At 47.7% G+C, this 18,528-nt stretch overlaps 1 protein-coding gene across 3 annotated transcripts; it reads left to right on the forward strand.

The window, feature by feature from the left end:
• The first annotated feature begins 7,302 nt into the window (after positions 1-7,302).
• On the forward strand, positions 7,303-18,496 carry LOC112950587 (UDP-glucuronosyltransferase 2A2-like). Of its 3 annotated transcripts, none has more exons than XM_026043166.1 (6): positions 7,303-8,038; positions 14,844-14,992; positions 15,198-15,329; positions 15,738-15,825; positions 16,183-16,402; positions 16,995-18,496. In XM_026043166.1, exons 1-6 carry the CDS (start codon positions 7,303-7,305, stop codon positions 17,269-17,271), a joined length of 1,602 nt encoding a protein of 533 aa, XP_025898951.1. In that variant the 3' UTR covers positions 17,272-18,496. The 3 variants fall into 3 exon arrangements, with proteins under 3 accessions (XP_025898951.1, XP_025898952.1, XP_025898950.1); XM_026043167.1 differs by lacking the exon at positions 7,303-8,038 and adding an exon at positions 9,586-10,318; XM_026043165.1 differs by lacking the exon at positions 7,303-8,038 and adding an exon at positions 12,127-12,848.
• The last annotated feature ends 32 nt before the right edge of the window (positions 18,497-18,528 follow it).

Consider the following 18,528-nt stretch of genomic DNA (forward strand, 5'->3'; position numbering starts at 1 on the left):
TTCCCCTTGGCACTGCTGTGGCCCCACTCACTCCTGTCTCGCCCGGCCCCAGGCATCGCTGGTGACTGGAAGAACCACTTCACGGTGGCCCAGAGCGAGCGCTTCGACGAGGATTACGCCCAGAAGATGGCGGGGACCGACCTGCGCTTTCGCACCGAGCTCTGAGGCCCGCGGTCATCACACTCATCAAACCCACCCCTGGATACCCCCACCCCTTGTTCTGCCCTCCTTCTCCACCCAGTGTCATCCCTTGGCAATGGCACTGCCCCAGCACTCGTTTGCGTCTCTATATAATGTCATTAGAGAAGAAAAAAGAGGCTTGTTTTGCAAAAATGGAGTTTGCTGCCTGGCTGGTTACTCGTTGCCCATGGAAACCTCTGGCCCATGCAAAGTTTTCCTCAGCTCAGTGGAGTTTCCTACATTTTACGTTGTGCTTGCTGCATGTCTGTGTCCCCAGCCACACCTGTTCAAAGGCCATTTTTAGGAGTATATTTCCACGGTCTGAAGATCCGAGTCCCACCTCTGGCCAGCGTGTGCGGACACGTGGGCCTGCGAGTCCCCAGGGCCCTGCTGGCACGGGGATGCTCCCCGCGTGTGGGGATCAAAGGCAGCTCGGGGCCGCGACACACGCCCCCTCGCCACCGCTCCCCTCTTACCTCAGCGTCGCATCAGCAGGTGTCAGAAAAGCCCCCGCTGAGGTCACACTTTGGGGCTGGGCTGGGGGGGGACGGGGGGTGACACCCACCACGGTTATGGCCGTGCAGCCCCCCCAGCTGCCGGGGCCATGGGGGAGAGGGGAGGTGAGGGCAGAGCTGGTGCTGGTCCCAGGGATGAGGATGGGAGCATCCTGGCTGCCCCAGGGAGGGCTGGGGGCCAGCAGTTCTCCAAGGGAAAAAAGGAAACCCACGGGTGAAAGGAGGATTTACTGGTCACTTTTGTGCTGTTCTGCTCCCAGGGACCTGGAATATCAGCCTTTGCTGCACCGGTCGCCCGGCGACAGAGTCGTCCTCAAGGTAACGCCAGGATTCCCTTCAAGGGAAGCCCCCTCCTGCCCTGCGGCCTGAACCATAGAATCGCAGAATCCCTTTCATAGTGAGGAGCCCAAAGCCCAATACCGAATTCGAGGTGTGGCCTCACCAGCGTCGAGAACAGGGCTGAGGTCTGTCCCGCGGCAGGGTTGCTCGGTCACTATCAGGGAGTTGCCAAAGCAGTGCAGCTGAAAAGAAGATAAATGGCAGCAAGGCAGTGACACAGCATAAACACACAGCCACATAGGCTTGCTAAATCCTGCTTCCTTGGTTAAAAAGAGCTTTTTGCTTAATGTTGCAGTGGTTGAAGGAAGTTGCGAGTGTGGCATTTGTTTGGCATTGGCTTCCTCTGATGCCGACCTCATCTGTCTCTGATCTCTTTCCTTGGATACTTGTGCCAGAAAAGAACTTGACAGGGACTTGGAGGAAACATTCATTACCTGTAGGCACAAAGTGTCCCCAGGGATGCAACTTCCTTCTCAAAGCAGGATGAGATGTAGTCCCAAGAGGTTGAAAAATGAACTGGGAAGTTCACAGGGAGATGTGCTTTCCTCAGGGGAATGCTCTGCAAAAGGTCCTTGGCTTATGCTGTAGTCCCCATTGACCCAGATTCCCCAGTAGGCATCCGTGGACCTTGCAGTGCCTGAACATGCTCCCGGATTTGGCTCTTCAAGATTAATAGAATTCCACACAACACATCTAAAACGGAGGGGCAGAGGGGGAAACCCTCTTTGACTTTGTGCTCCATTAACAGAGCAGAGCGTGAGCCAACAAAACCAGCAAGTGCTAGCAGCATTAGCATGGGTCAGACCTGCGGATGCCACTATGGGGCAAGCACAGTATCGCTGCCCTCTGGGATGCCTTTTTGGCCCTGATCTGGGTGTAAGAGACAAACCTGGGCAAAATCCAGGGAAGGGGTTTTATCGCAAGTCACAATAAAATAATTACAAATGGCTTTTTGCTTCTATCTCTGATATTAAAAGCTTTTCTGTGTTCTATAATGCATTTTTGTGTGTGTGTTTCTTGGTCACACTAGTTTATTACGTTGTTGATGGCTACGGAGCAGGCTCTGAACTTCTGTGCCTTCTTATGTTGCAGTATCGATATAAAGAATGCTGAGTCAGAAGAGCCTGAAGAGGAGCCAGAAGAAATAGGACAGGTAAGGACAGACCTGAGCAGAGACCTGAACTGTGGTAGCTTCAGTCACTTCTCCTTTTACGTGGAAAAATGCCCCATAAAAAAAAAAGCAGCTCCTGGGCAAGACACAGTTCTTCCATGTCCAGTCACTCTATACAAGTTACACCAATATCATGATGTGTTTCTGCTGGAATTTCCCTCCGCTGTTCCCGTCAGACATGGCTGACACAAACTACTTGTTTCTATGTAATTTGTTCCAGGCACTTTCTTCCTCCCACTACATTTCTTATTTGTGGCTGGTCTGGTTTAAAGCCAGGCTTTACAACGCCCCCACCTCATTCCCTAGATGTGTTGCGTTAGTTTGGACACATAAGCAGATTCAATCATGTTGCTGCTGCAGCTGTGCTCTATCTAGATGATGTTTTAATGAAATCTTCTGCCACTTTATAAGGCAGATATAACTCTGGTTTAAATGTAAAGCATATTGCATGCTACAAATCCCTAATTTGTCCTGCAGTATCGATAAGAACTGGGATGCTTTTGGTTTATATCTTTTTGGATCTGGTCTCAAAGTGATCCCCAGCAGCTGCTTGTGCTTGCCTGCTTCTAGCTGAAGAGTTGCAGCATAACCAGCTAGGAGAGGCCAAAATGTTGTGGTTTTGCATAGAGCTAGGCTGCTAAGCCTCTGGGGCAGAAACAAGGATTCAGCTATGATGAGGCCAGAGGAGGTATCTCAGAAGTAACTGTGTGCTTAAAAGCACAATCCAACAAATTTGAGCAGGATGAAGCTCCCTCATAAACACGCTTGTAAGACCAGAATCTTGAATCGCTTGGTATGAAAGTGGAGTCTATATTCCCGTTGCTTGTTGACGCCAAGGTGCAAGCAGCATGCGTGGAAATCGTGGTGGAGAGCAGCTCCTCACCGCTCTACGTGGATGCCCAAGTGCAAACTCCCGCCCCGAAAGTGCTGAAGAGGCCTCCCACATTCTCACTAGCAGTGGCGCAGGTGCAAACCTCATCACTCACCATCAACGAAGAGGAAGATGATTTTTCATTGTACAAGGACATTGAGGTGCAGACATCGTTGCTGCTGACATTGGAGGCAGAGGTTAATCTTTCTTCTCCTTCACCCAGTGAGGCTCCTTTGTCCTCCTCCTGCCTGGAAGCACCAGAGGCTCAGGACACAGAAGCCCCCATTGAAATCGTGCCCTCACCCCCAAGGCTAAGAGATGTCGAGACGCAAACTTCTGATGCTGAAACGCCCCTGGGGAAGAAACAGCGCTCCTCAGAGTTGTGGGTTGAGGCCCAAGTGCAAACCTCTGGGATGGACTTTCCCAGTCTAGAGGAGGTGCCTTCACACGCTTCCGAGACGGAGGTGCAGGAACAGTCCTCTGTGCCTGAAGGAAAGCAGAGTGAGGTGTCCCGCTCCACGTCCCAGACGTGCACCTCAGGAGAGAAAAAGCTGTCTGCGCCTTCTGTGCACGCTGAGCTGCAAGAGAAGGCGGCATCACAGGCATCGGTGTCGAGAAAGTCATTTCTGGCCACCCACACCGAGGCTCAGGTGCAAACTTCACATACTGACATACCTCCGGGGAATAACTGGCGGTCGTTCCGCTTAGGAACCGAGGCCGAGGTGCAAACTTCGTTCCCGAGACTCTCGGTGTCGAGCAGCAGCACTTTGTCCCAGCAGGATACCCAGGCAGCTTAGAGCCTTGAGCACGCTGCACGCAAGAAGTAAGTGGGAAAAGTTGTTTCTGCTGTTACTTCCCCCCAACAGAACTAAACTTTGCTTTGCCTCTTATTATTATTATTGGACCAGAAAGTGAGCAGGAAGATAAGTCTTATGTACAATTTCCGGATTCACAGTGTCAAAATCTAGCAGGAAATTCACTTTAGCATTACTTCCCCTGTGGGGGCTTATATATGAATAAATCACTAGTTATGAATAGGTTGCAATAGAAGAACAAATTAGTGCTTGGCACTAGGGGTGGGAGGAGTTTGTTCCCCACACTCAGAGGGACTCCTACCCCAAGACAGACTCGCTCTGATTCAGCAGCTGAGCCCAGCAGTGACCTAACCGGGTAAAATAAGTGGTGGTTGAGTTCAGGTGGTCTGGTGAAAGGCCTGGCCCTGGGAAGGGACAGCCGCCTTGCCCTGGAGCCTTCCTCAGTTTGATTTGATTTGATGTTTCCTTTGCAGAGTGGTAAAAGCCCCTGTGAGAGCCACCGCGGTGCTTGTGCCAAGGTGTCCCTGCGGCATCAGAATGACAATAAGAAGAATCCATAAAAAAATCTTAAAGTGAATCAATAAAAGCAAGTGAAGTATTATAAATGGAACGTGTAGTGTCTATGATGTCCTAGGGTCGGAGGGCAGGGGTATGGGATATCAAGACATAAAATTTCTAAGTAAATGGGGTTATGATAGATAGGGCTGCCAGTTCACTTAGCTGTGCTGGCATATCTCTATTGCCCTTGGGATAAGGAGGAAGCAGGTGTTTAATGGGCACGAGTACATGTATCCTGCAAACATTTCTCCTTAAATGACTGCTCCTGCCTGTGCTTGGGGAGGAACCAACTTTTAAGTGATATACTCCAGGTCTCCCCTCTGTTTCGCAGCCTGGCACTGAGCTTTTGAGATACTGGTTGTCACCAAAGTATTATGAAAGTTGTGTAGACGTGCCATGCACGCTGTAGTTCCCATTCAGTGAAATGGGAGAGCTAACCACATATATACTACAAGGCTAACTACAAGGCAAACACTAGCCTTGTATTCCTGAACTTTTGCATAACTAGCCATACCCGCAAAGAACCTGCAGTCATTAAAGTCGGAGATTGCATGCACTTCCACAGCAATCCTTAGATGACTAAGCATTTTGCTAGACATGTGAAACACACCACAACATCAGCTTCTGGGATTAGCCCTACCTTGCTCGTGTTTATTGGATTTTGCTCTGTAATCCTTTCAAAATGTTCATCTCCTTTCTGCACTGAGTAACCTGAGCATCATCCTTCTAAGCCACAGATTAGTGGAATATAACCCTCCAGTACCAGTTCTACTAGTAAGAGTTCTCATTTTCTACAGAGTAATTAGATAATAAAGGATTAGAAACAAGAAATTCAGAGGAACCAGCAACTCTCAATCTCCCTGGGTAGGTTTGCCCTTGTAGGGGAACATCACGAGCTGTATCAGTGCAATCCTATAGCAAAGCCTTCATGTACTCTAACTGATAGGATATGGCCCTTTGGTATTTGCCAGAATAACTTTCCTCAAGTTTCCTGTAGGACTTTCCCAAGTAAGCTCAAGTGACCTGAAAGAAAAAAATATGAAACTAAATATAAGGGTCTGTGGAGAGATCATACAGGAACTCATTGCTGTCAATATACTGGGGATATAATTGCTTCAAATTTTCGAAGTTTTGAAAGATCCAAGTTGAATATTACTGGCAGAACTTTAAAAATAGGGAGGCCTGTCTACAGGTCCCTGCATCTCCATGTAGCTAAAACTATGTCTTGGTTTCCAGAATACACATACAGCACTTACCAGCAAGGTCAATAGATGGACTTTTGAAAAACTCTGCACTTGAAAGCATTGCCTTGGCTTCTGTGGATAGTTTCTGAGCAAGTCTTTAACATCTACTTTAAAAGGTCCTGTTCTCCTAGCTAGGATCCTAACAGGAATGAAAGAAATGTTTGCAGCCACTTAGCAGTCAGACAACATATCCCTGAGTGGTAGCTATTGGATGCAAATTCCTCCTGAGAATCTGGCTCTGTAATAATCGTATAATACACACAGGAAAGATAATCTTGATTACTCAGTTACTGGAGCATAACAAAGCAAAGAATAATCCCTTGAGTACATGCCCCATTGTGATCAGCCCATATTGTATTACTTTCTCTTCATTGCATAGTCCTATTCAGGGTGGAACTTATTTAAGCACCCTGAGGGGGTGCCTATTTACCCTGAGGGGGTGCTTTAAGGTGCTTATTTAAGCACCTTATGCCTGGTGTCACAACTCTTCAGAGCTGCTGAGGTGCCTTAGCCAAGCGGCAATGGACAGGAGCTCCCTGGCATAACGAACACATCCAGAGTATGATGTTTTCACAGCCCGCAAGAACCCGCTAGGTAAGAGCCTTTGTTCCTGCATGGCATTTGTCCCACACCATGTCTTGAATTGATTGCATTGCTTTATATGTGGGTTGTAGAGTGGTCTCATTTTGATTCCTGGTGGTTATGATGTCCTGAGATGGTTATTTTAGGACGTAGTGACTTACATCAAGCAGTGTATCTCCAGACGAGAGCCATCCCAGAAGATGTGGTATATTACCAGGACTTTCATCACTCAGCAGAGATCAGGGAGTCAGGGCACAGGTGAGCTTGTCTGCAGAGACATCAAATGCCATTTGTGGCTGAGACACCCTGGTGAGGCTGGCATACTGTTATTGCTGTATGTTAGCATTGTTATCACCAAGATATAACACAGGCTTCCCTATCAGCATGGAAAACACCAAAACTAACAAAGCGGACGGTGAAAAAGCGTAGTGTTTCCAAGGCTGCATGTTAACATCAGGCACTTAAATGTACTGTGTGGCCTCTGCTTCTCTGGCCTGTTTGGCCACTGCTAGTCAACAGAGCAAGGGTGGTGAATTATTTGGGTACCAGAGCTTGCATTGTGGTGTATGTGTCTGGGTCTCACTTGCTCTTTGTACCTTGGTGAAGATGCACCAACTTGAACTAATGTTGAAGCCTGGAGAGGGGGCAGTTCTTGGCCGGGGCTAGAGTACAGTCTCCAGTAAATTATTTACCAACAGTATGTGCTGGCAGGTCCACACAGCAAACGAAGGATGGGGGAGACTTAATGATATCTCTAGTATCATTTGCCACTGCAAGTCCTGTCACAGGGTCCCACAGGGTTGCACCAAAGCCCTCCATCAAGTGTCCTCTTCTGTCTTTTCAGTACAGAGACCAAAGGTGTTCCAGGTCCATTACTCTGTCGTGGCTTTAAAAAGTCTCAGTTGGGTGGTGGCGAAGACCTGCCTTTGCTGGGGGTGCTAGTAAAGCTCCATCACGTGTGACGTGAAGATTGGGTGTTCCTGGCTGGAAGAGAAAGCACCCAGGCTATCTACCCCATTATACTACCATGGCCACAAAAACCCATGGCTCAAAGAAACACCTGCAGCTGCTGTCTTTTCTGATGGCTTTTGTAGGGCTGGCCTTCAGTGGGAACGTGTTGGTCTGGCCAACAGAAGCCAGCCACTGGCTAAACATCAAGATAGTTATACAGGAGCTACTCCATCGCGGCCATGGCGTCACTATCCTGGTCTCAAACGCTTCACTCTTCATTAAACCCAGGGCTGAGGCTGCAGAGAAGTTTGAAGTCTATACTGTGCCCTTCAAGAAAGACACAGTCAAGAACCTGATTGAGGATATAGTAGCCCTGTGGCTGAACCACAGACCAACCGCTTTGACTTTCTGGCAGTTTTACAAGGAGCTGGGAAAACTCTCCGTAAACTGGAACCGGATAAACAGGCAAATGTGTGATGCGGTGCTCACCAACCAAGAGCTGATGGGCCGGCTTCAGGCGGCCAGCTACGACCTGCTGCTGTCGGACCCGGTGACTCTCTGTGGCGACCTCGTGGCTCTCAAACTGGCAGTGCCCTTCGTGTACTCGCTGCGCTTCACCCCTGCCTCGACAGTGGAGCGGCACTGTGGCAAGATCCCAGCCCCGCCATCCTACACGCCCGCAGCCCTCTCCGAGCTCACAGACCGCATGTCCTTTGGTGAAAGAATAAAAAATATAGTGTCTTATCACTTGCAAGACTATGTTTTCCAGAGCTACTGGGGAGAATGGGATACCTACTACAGCAAGGTCCTAGGTAAGCCTTCTGCTATTTCAGTTGCTCATTAAACAGCCTCCCACAACATGACTCACAGCTCTAGGAGCCAGAAGAAGGGCAAGGTGGCAAAGCCAAGGGCTCAAAAATGAGACAGGACTCAGATGATACCTGAGAGGTCTGTGAACAGCTGGCCAACAAGTAAGTGGTTTTCATGATTTCCCTTGGTGGAACAGAGACTAGAGATACAGCCAGGCAGCCCATGTAAAATCAAAAAGGGTTTCCCTCTCTAGGAACCGCTTGCAGAGAAAGTAGCAGAATTTGAGCCTTTTCCTAGCCCAGATCAGTGTAATGAGGAGGGCAAGTGAATTAGAAACCAACCTTGACACTCTCGGCAGCAATACCGAAATCCGTTGTAGCTTTGTAATAGAGACCACACTTACATCACTAGTCATTTAAAACCAGTCCTCCCTGCACAAAACAAGTTCTTCATGCTCAGGCCTCTGCTCTGTTTTCAGCAAATAGGCAGAAATATAAATTTACCTAGGGATTACTGGCATGGCCAAAGAGCTGTTTGAACTGAGCGTGCACCGGCCCTGTGAAACAGAGCCCTTCCATGTCTCACAGGGCTCAGTTCCCTCTCATACGTTCGCATGTCACAGGACTTGACAAACGCACCAGACTGCTACCCGCAGCGGAGAGAGGGGCTCAGTTTGGCTCCTGACCGCCAGGCCTGTACCAACGCCTGCGTTTTCATCTGGGAGGGATCAGGAAAGGAGTCTCTGGCTGCTCCCGAAGCAGCAGCAAAGGCCCTGCAGGACCCTGCTTTAGCCGACAAGGAACAAGAGATTCTTGGCTGGCAGCCCTGCGATGATTTTTTTGGCACAGTGAGAAGGGCTTACATTATCTCTTAGTTGCAGAGCAGAAATGTGTAAGAATATAGACATTCAGCAGAATCTCCGGTCCTACTCGCGGTGCATCATTGGCACCTAGTGGCATCAAGGACAGCTTGCACTATCACATACAGGCTCTGGCTCTGCAAAAGGCAGGTTCATGTGGAGACAACCTTGTTCAGGCACTGAGTTCCTCATGTTCACACCTAGATTCACCCACGTGGAGGGCCAAGTTTTCTAGCTGCAACCTGGATTTGCCACATCAGTGTGTTACAAACACACCAGCAATATAAAGCCATGGGGTGCCCATGGCGCAGGTAAACACTGTTGCTGGGTGCCCAGATGCTGTCTGAACAGCAAAATGGATGAAAGTTTCCCCTCTTCTTAGAAAAAAAAAATGCAGAGAGGCTGCAGTTAAAATATTGCTCCATGCCTGGGGGTGGGCATGAGCCCCGAGGTGGGCAAGAGGAGACAGCAGGAGACAGGGCAGATGTGCATGTGGGGCCCACAGCTCTCCCTGCGGCCTGAGAGAAAGCACCGCTTCCCGGGGAAAGCACCTCTCCAGGGCAAACATTATCCAGGATTTTGCAATAGCTACCTTGGGTCCTTGCCCACGTATGCGAGGCGGAGTCACGCGGGACCAGCCTGGGCTGGCCTCCCTTGCTGCTTGTGTCAAAAGAGGGCTACGCGCATGTAACTGCACAAAGTCACGCCATGGCTGGGAAGGAGGTGGTGGTGCTGTGGCTGCTGGCACTGTTGGGCTGCGGGAATGGTGGGAAAGTGCTGGTGTGGCCCGCCGACAACAGCCACTGGCTCAACATGGACTATATCCTCCAGCAGCTCGTGGCCCGGGGCCACGAGGTGACAGTGCTGATACCTTCATGCTTCCTCATCTTTGATCCCAGCCAGCCCTCACCTTTCACGATCGAGGTGGTTGAAGTGCCAATCACCAAAAAGGAGATGGCTGACTTGCTGGATGAAGTTTTCTACTTTTCGATTTACAAGCAGAGCCAGAAGCCCATTTGGGAAGTGCTTTATCAGATGAATCAGATGGTAATCAACATGAGCTCCACGAACAGAGTGATCTGCGAGGCAGTCCTGAAGAACGAAGCACTGCTGGAGAGGCTGAGGAAATCCGCCTTCGACGTCCTTCTGACCGACCCGCTGCTGCCGGGCGGGGAGCTGTTTGCGGAGAAGCTGGGCGTCCCCTTCATGTACACCTTCCGCTTCTCCATCGGCAACACGGTGGAGCGGCTCTGCGGGGGGCTTCCGGCGCCACCTTCCTACGTGCCAGCCATCCTCAGCCGCCTCACCGACAGGATGTCCTTCACCGAGAAGCTCCAGAACATCATCTTCTACGCTCTTGCAGATACCATGTACCACAGAATTTTCGGGGGAGAATGGGATCAATTTTACAGTGATGTTTTAGGTAAGGCCACTCCTGCTTTCAAAGATTGCATCAGCCCTGAGCCCAAAACCAGGTACTCAGAGCCTGGCGGTTAAAGTCCGAGTCGGGAGCGAGGCGATCCTGAACTCCTTTTGCCCTCCCAAAATCCCTTTGTCATGCTGAGCAAGCCAAATAGTTACAAACCTGCCCTGTTTCCAGCTACACTGACACAGCAAATGCCCTGAGGGCCCTTTCAGGCTGGGTAAACAGTGTCAATGCCACTTAAAAGAAAATAACACAGTAGTTGTGTATATATATATGTATATACTCCAGGCTTGGCTGACACCACAAGCAATAAATTAGCACCACAATTTCACCATACCCAAAGCCTTCGCTCTTTTAAACTGAGAGATAAAAGACTTCCAGTGGTTGTGGCTCAGCCTTTTTTTTAAAGCATTTTATAGCAATAGCAGATGTTTAGTTCATTAGGATTATATATATATATATATTTTTTTTTTTGATTAAGAGCAATTATAGTGACAATTATGGATCTACTATGATTTCTTTTAGGGAATTGCCACAACTGTGAGGAGGCAGTAAGGGCAACACTCTCTTTGAAGGTTTGCTTCTGTGGGGGGAAAGGTAATAGCGCTTCAATGGGAAGCCCTAGGGGATTTTACTGCTCTGTGGTGGGGTGTGACTTAGCGGGAAGCCTTGTTACAGGAGCGCCGAACTCTGTATTTGCGTGGGCTGCTTATTGGGCTTGGCAGAGCCGGGGAAGCACGGTGCTGGCAGGAACACAACGGGTTGATTCTGCGCAGTGCTGGCTGCAGGGCTGCGGGGACCATGCGCTGCGTGGAAAATGGTAGCCCGTGTTGGATATGCTGGTGCTGCTCCGAGACTGAGCCCCTCCACTGGTGCTCCGGAGGCGGAGAGGGGAACAAGGGACTGTGTTATCAGTCTTTATCATGGCATTAAACTCCCCATCGTTGTGCCAGGGAGCTCAGAGGGTAATTGCAACAGGAAAGCCCCGTGTGCGTTGGGACAGGTGCTTTGCTTCCCCTGTTGCACTGGGAAAGCAAATGCTTTCTAAATGGCCTTTTCCTCTTGCTTTGGAAGTCTCGGGGAGAAAGCTGAGCTGTTGAGCTCCCGGAGGCTTGCTTCTTGAACAGGGCTGATGTTCCCAGGAGTGCAGGTATGACCTCTACCAGGACTGCATCCTTCCAGCCACAGGCAGTGTTGAGTGTTCATGACATCCATCGACCAGAGTACATTGTGGGCTAGGTGTCAATCACAGCCGGACATTTTACTGCTGCTCAGTGAATGAGGAGGTAAAGATTATTGCTGGCTTTACAGGCAAATTGGTTTTTACAGGGCAAAGGAACAAGCCTAGGATGCAGTTAAGTGATAACCCAAGGACTGGGTTAATCACATACCTGCTCAAAAGGGCCCATGGCCTCCTCAGGTGCCTTCTGCAGCTTTGGTTCCTGCTTGGCCTGGGAACACATAGCTTCCCCTTGAAGACACATTGCCAGGGCAAACAGCAGTTTGCAGAGCTCGGAGGTGCCCCACATTGTCACATGATGGAAGGCACACTTTGTGGAGAGCTCAAATGGAAACTCTTTTGATTCCCGAAGGTTCCCATGGCTCTGGAGACTCCAGAACGGGATTTACTGCTTGCCCAGCCTTCTTTTGAGCGGTGTCAGGCTTTTAGTCCCGACATGCCCTCTCACCAAGGTTGACAGCAAGTGACTCTCATTTTTATTGGTTGGCCCTAGAGGTATTTACAAGTCAGAAGAGTTCAACCGCTTCCAGATCAGCCAGACTAGAGTTGGATTGTCAGGCAGGATGATGGGGCAACGGTTTCTCTGGCTGCTCTGGGCCTGCTCATGCTGCTGGAGTCCTGGCTTTTGTGGGAAGGTGGTGGTCTGGCCAACCGATGCAAGTCACTGGATCAATGTGAAAGTGTTGCTGGAAGAGCTCGTTCACCGAGGTCACGAGGTGACTGTGCTGGTATCTTCTGTCAATCTGCTCATTGACTACCAAGACACTTCCTCCCCCTTCACTTTTGAGGTCCTGCATGTGCCTTTTACCCAGGAATCCTTCGATGCCCTCATGGAGGATTTTCTTGGTACCTGGATGAACGACTTAGCTGACCTGTCCTTCTTGGAGCACTTGTGGAAGATGGAAAAGGACCTGGAGGCCTTTGCAAACACCTCCAGGATGATCTGTGACACCTTGTTCCTAAACCCACAGCTGATGGCGAAGCTGCACGAGGCCAAGTTTGATGTTCTGATAGCCGACCCTATGGCTGCCTGTGGCGAGCTCGTAGCAGAAATCCTGGGAATCCCTTTTGTTTACAGCCTCCGCTTCTTTATGGGGAACGCGGCAGAGCGGCTCTGTGGTGGGCTGCCATCCCCACCTTCCTACGTGCCTGCCAGCATGGGAAGGATGACAGACAGAATGCACTTCATAGAGAGACTGCAGAATTTCCTCTTCTACCTTTACATGGACTATTATCACTTAAAATTTTGGCGAGAAAATTGGGATCAGTACTACAGTGATATTTTAGGTAAGGTGGCTGTAGCGTGCGGTTGCTTCTTTTGCACAGGTTTTGCCTTTCGAACGTTTCGGAAACCCGACCAGTTCTCGTTCTGTCTTTGAAGGCTTAGCAAAAGTCAAGCTTAAGTTCTGGATGCATTCTTTTGTTGCCAAACAGGTACCTGATTTTTCTTTTAAACAACATTTTAAGAAGAGTTCTGCTTAAAAAGTCCGTATTTCTATGCCAAATCTAAAAATTCACTTTATCAGCCTTTTATCAGTCCCTAGTTTATAGCTCAAATCTCTGTCAGTGACGCGACTGTTGGTGTGCTCTTCCAGGGAGCTGGATGCCCATTTTAGTGCCTCTAGAGGAGTTTTAGAGACTAGTTATCATCTCCTAGTTTTCAGGACAGGCCCAAGTATAATTGGGGAGGCAGTAGATACAGATTGGAGGGCAAATATGTTCCTTGGATAATTCTGTGCAAGGCATGGGAAGTAGTGGAGGGGTAACTCAGTTCTCATGTTGCCAGGAGAACTGGCTTGGGAACACTGTCTGGTTTGGGACAGCAGAAAAGCAAAAAAATGCCCCCTTCATTCACGGTTTGCATTAGCAGGTGCCATCTTCAGTCCTTGTTTGGTACAGGATGCTAAGCATGATTTTTTTTTTCTCTTTTCCATGAATAAATGCTAAGAACCATCAGCTTTCTCCTCCCCATATCATTCACACTTTGAAATACAGTTTTCTTTCAGGATATGCATGGGAAGTTTGTTGTAACCTAGTGCAGCCCAAGCCTGTCTCTGGGTTTATTAAAACGAGGCCTTCTTTTAGTTCAACAGACTTTGTATCCTGTACGGAGTATCAGCATTTAGGCAGATAAGGGAATCTGTTCTGTTACCCTGCAATCTCTCCCGTATTTCCTAGAACTCTTGCCTGGCCTGCCAAGCCTATCCCTGTTACTATTATTGAAGTTTTCAGTTGCACAAGACTTGATTCCTTTACAACCTGGTTTACAGACCAACACCTTTATGTCACTCTGACTGTTATGCAGGCTTTACTTCCATTATAAGTTAATTTTCACTGTAGTAACTGAGTAATCACTACTTTTTTTTCTTTCTTTCTTTTTTTTTTTTTTTTTTAAGAGATTTGTAGCATAATCTGTAATGATGATCAGGTAGTAAGCAAAGATGTCCTACAGGTATTTTTTCTCTTGCTTGTTATGCTGCTTCATTACCGTTTGCTTTGAACTGGTTTCAGACAATCATTAACATTTCTAATCCTTTTATTCCCTTGTTCCACACATTGGGACAATCCTGCCAAGGCAACATTCAAAGGGTATCTGAGTTTTTTTTTTTCCCAAAAGTAGCTAAATTACAGTTTTTTTGTTCCCATTGGATTTTTTTTTTTTCTCCTGGGTGAATTTTGCCTAGAATCATTTTCACGGATCCCACGGTTTGGGCCAATATTTTTTTCAAGATGTGTCAGCAGGAATTTTGTGCTGATCTCCAGGAGAACCGGGGCTGGCTGTACTTGCCTTGCACTGCAACTTGAGCAGCCAGTCACCATCTGACAAAACGCAGGAGGGCTTCACTGCAACTTTCCTCCTCCTACTCGACTGATCAACTTTGGGATTTAAATTTCTATTTTATTCAGCCCTAAATCTTCCGATTACTTTGTTACCCAAAGTGAGATTTCACTGCCAGCACAGGTAGCAAAGGCTTCCAACAGTGCAAGAACTATATTACTTCAGAAACTAAACGCTTCCTATGTACTCGGGTACTGCTCTAAACCCATCCTAAAGGTTTTATACTGTTTTAAAGATGCTATTGCCTCTTGCAAGACGATGGGGCAAGGCAAAACAGGAGCCAGGGCTAGGAATAGGCTTGGATTTGCCCCCATTTGTGCTTGACTCAATAGATTGCACTAAAGGGCAGTGCCAGGAGACAAAGGTAAGGCTTTTATTTTGCACTCTGCAGCAAACAAGACTCCTCCTGCACGTGTTGTATATGCCTTCCTGTTTTCCCATAGGAAGGCCCACGACCCTGTGTGAGACGATGGGGAAAGCGGAGATGTGGCTCATTAGGACATACTGGGATTTTGAATTCCCACGCCCTTTCGTGCCCAACTTCGAGTTTGTTGGAGGACTCCACTGCCAGCCTGCAAAGCCATTACCAAAGGTATCCTGACTTTGTTCTGCTCCCGGTTTACATGCCCAGCAGAAAAAAGAAAAAGCTGTATATTTTTGTAACAGCCTGCTCTCCCTGGAGGTACTTGTAAGCCATTATCTTCTCCTTGGTAAATTCAGTAATGGTGCTTTGTTTATGTAAGTTTTTGCAATTTGAAGGGCCTCTTTATGCTGAACACAATTTCTACCTCTCCTAGGAAATGGAAGAATTTGTCCAGAGCTCGGGAGAACATGGCATCGTGGTGTTTTCCCTCGGATCAATGGTCCATAACCTTACTGCTGAAAAAAGTAATACAATTGCTCGTGCCCTCAGCCAGATTCCACAAAAGGTGAATTTCGTCTCAGTCTACAACATATCCTATTCCTCCCTTTCCTTTCTCACCTCCATTCGCTGCATTCAGCAAGTCCTGCACAGTCTGGCAGCCTTGATTTTCATCTGCATCTCTGCTGGCTCTTTCATGTGCAGGAAGCTGAACTTTACAGTCACCTCCCATAGTGTTCGCCCCTCTTTAAACCAAAGCACACTGAGGTGTGTCCACAGGCCACAAAATAAAAAATACTCTAAGTAGAAAGTACATAAAAACTAACCTAGTACATAGTAAGCTAATCTGGAGCAGAAGGTATTTGAGTCACTGAGAAAAGGTGTATGCCCTTGAGATAAGGACCCACCCTTGGTGGGATAAGATAGAGAAGTGTGTAAAAATCAGTATGTTTATCTTAATGTCCTTCTCCTTAAGGTTCTCTGGCGGTATAAAGGAAGAAAACCAGAAGCTCTGGGCCCCAACACCAGGATTTATGACTGGATACCTCAAAATGATCTGCTTGGTGAGAATGATTTTATCCGAGTTGGGTTCAGTCCTTGCCAAAGCGGTTTCCTTGTTTTTCCACCAAAACCAAACGAGAATCATGCAAAACCAAAGGAGAACCCGCGAGCCACCCAACACTCGCTGCTATGATTATTTCTGTACCTCAAGCAGCTGAGGTTTACCCTTCCAGCCTTCATTGCCCAGGGCAAAGGCTACTTTTGACCTTACGGTGACTCGCTAAGCAGTGTGCGTGCTCTGATGTGGACCCAGCAGCTCCCTCCTCAACCCTGGGGCCTCCCTGGGTGATTTGCTCTTGTTCCAGCAAACACGGTCTGCAGCAGTTGCTGCCACACACTTCTCTCCTTCCCTCTTCCAGGCCATCCTTTGGCTAAGGCCTTCATTACTCACGGTGGCACCAACGGCATCTACGAAGCTATCTACCATGGGATCCCCTTGGTCGGCATGCCCATGTTTGCTGACCAGCACGACAACATTGCTCACATGAGGGCAAAGGGAGCCGCCGTTGAGTTGGATTTTGGCACGCTGAAGACACAGGAACTAGTTGATGCACTGAATACCGTCATTAACAATTCCACGTGAGTTTTGCTACTGCCTAAGGGTAGGATTGGGTTTTAATATATTGGGTTGTTGATGTGAGGAGTTCTGCTGGCTTTTCCAGGAACCTAAGGTACTTAAGAGCTGGAATTTGATGGCTTTCAAATAAAGCAGATCATCTATTAGGCACCTCCCTATTTTCTGCAAATCAGCATCTTGTGGGAGAGAGACGAGTAATTCTACTTTCTTGATACATTTTCTTTGAAGAAAATAGATCTGGGAAAACCCAGAGCAGCTCCTGAAATAGTTTTCCGTTTTCTCCTTTTAATGTTCATGGCTATTATAGTTTTGAAGGCTCTGGGTAACAACACTAACCGTCCTTGTGTTGTTGATTGAAGCAATAACTGAAGTAATTTTCCTTGGAAAAAGACTTGCTTTTTCTATTACAACCCATAATTCAACTTCAGGCAAACAGGAGCAAATTGGGCTAGTTTCAACTATATGTAGTAACATTGATCAAAGTAAAGGCCAGAGGTTCTGGCTTTAAACACTTCCTCAACAGGACAGTGGGCTGAGGATGGGCACCTTCAGGAGCTATGACAGATCTCCCTTGTTTTCTTCTCTTTTCCTCAGCTATAAGGAAAATGCTCTGAGGTTATCCAGGATTCATCACGACCAGCCTATGAAGCCTCTGGACAGAGCAGTCTTCTGGATTGAATTTGTCATGCGCCACAAAGGAGCAAAGCACTTGAGACCAGCTTCTCACCATCTCACCTGGTACCAGTACCACTGCCTGGATGTTCTGGCCTTCTTGTTCATCTGCGTGGCCATCACCGTCTTCGTTCTTGTCAAATGCTGCCTCTTCTGCTGCAGGAAGCGTGGCAGAGTAACAAAGAAGAAGAAAGAATAAATGTGTTCTTCCCCTCAGCATTGTCACAGGTCGATCCAGCAAAGCATTTATGCACACTCCTCACTGAATTGCTTTATTAGGATACCTTCTATGCTGGACATACCAAAGTATCACCTTTGGGAAGGGATGGGCTAGGAAGCCGTTCCGCTGAAGAGCTGCTACCCTAGCCAGTTTGTAGATTACAATAAATTCCCCCAGGCCCAAGTAAGGTTTAATTAGAGGTGCTTGATCACTTGGAACTGCAGGTTATACAGGCTTCCCAGAATGGTAAGTGCTGCTTTGAATTTTCAAATGAATTGTGGTAGGCTTAAGAAATACAACCTTCCTGGGTGTGCAGTTGGGATCCCTGAAATTGGGACTCATCTCCTAGCTTTAACTCCTTCTTTTCTCTGTATCATCCACCCCTAATGACCCCCATCTGACTTTTTCTTTCCACAACCTCTAAATAAAGAGGGAAAACATCTCAATTTAGTCTATGTCTGTAATGTTTGAGTTCAACTAGGTCCAGTAAGCATACTGAATTTGATAGACTGATCTCATCCTACTACTGGGGGGCAAATCTTGTGTAAGAAACCATTTTCACCTGGAGGTCGAATATTCTGCATAAAATGCTGATGTCTATAGCTATATACACTAAAAAACATAAAACTCAAACTACTCTCAGTTCACAGCACCAGAATTATCTGGGCAATCCAGCATTGCCATTTACAAACACAGAACTAGAGCATTCAAAAAGAGTGTGGTGGAGTTGGAAGTCTTTAAATCACGTGTTATAGTAAAGAAGATCCTTATTAAAAAAATATGAAGCAATCCTGCTTGGCAGTGCTACACAGACAAGTTTTGGGATCTAGGAACTTGCTGGAGAAACTCAACTTCCAGTTTTCCCTTCCAGTTCGGCCACTGCCCTTTACATTCAAATATATCCTAATTAAGAGCATTTGCAAGTGCTGCAGAAAAGACTAACAAAAAAATGTGGGAGACCGTCTGAACCTTGCAGGGTGTGAACAGACCTTGCAGGAGAAGCTGTTCCTGGGAGATAGATAAGATTACTGCTGAGGACAGTACCTTTCCACCTTTAGGATCTTTTGATTAAACTGAAGGGATACGGCTTTATAGATCCTGCAGATTGATGACTATACTGTAGAAACAGAAAAGCATTTACAGTTCAGCAGTTTTCACAAAATTCAAGCTTCTGGATCAACATCATCATTTCTGAATACAAATGCTTTTCTACAACTGCCAGAACCTATTCAAGCT

This window comes from Nothoprocta perdicaria, unplaced genomic scaffold (genome assembly GCF_003342845.1).
Source record: "Nothoprocta perdicaria isolate Ctin4 unplaced genomic scaffold, notPer1 scaffold_322, whole genome shotgun sequence".
Lineage (NCBI taxonomy): Eukaryota > Metazoa > Chordata > Aves > Tinamiformes > Tinamidae > Nothoprocta > Nothoprocta perdicaria.

Bases quoted from the DNA above. Each gene is read 5' to 3' on its own strand.
- LOC112950587 (XM_026043166.1), top strand. From the start codon at position 7,303: ATGGCCACAAAAACCCATGGCTCAAAGAAACACCTGCAGCTGCTGTCT. The intron at 15,330-15,737 runs GTGAATTTCGTC...CTTCTCCTTAAG, and splicing joins TCAGCCAGATTCCACAAAAG to GTTCTCTGGCGGTATAAAGG. The intron at 15,826-16,182 runs GTGAGAATGATT...TCCCTCTTCCAG, and splicing joins ACCTCAAAATGATCTGCTTG to GCCATCCTTTGGCTAAGGCC.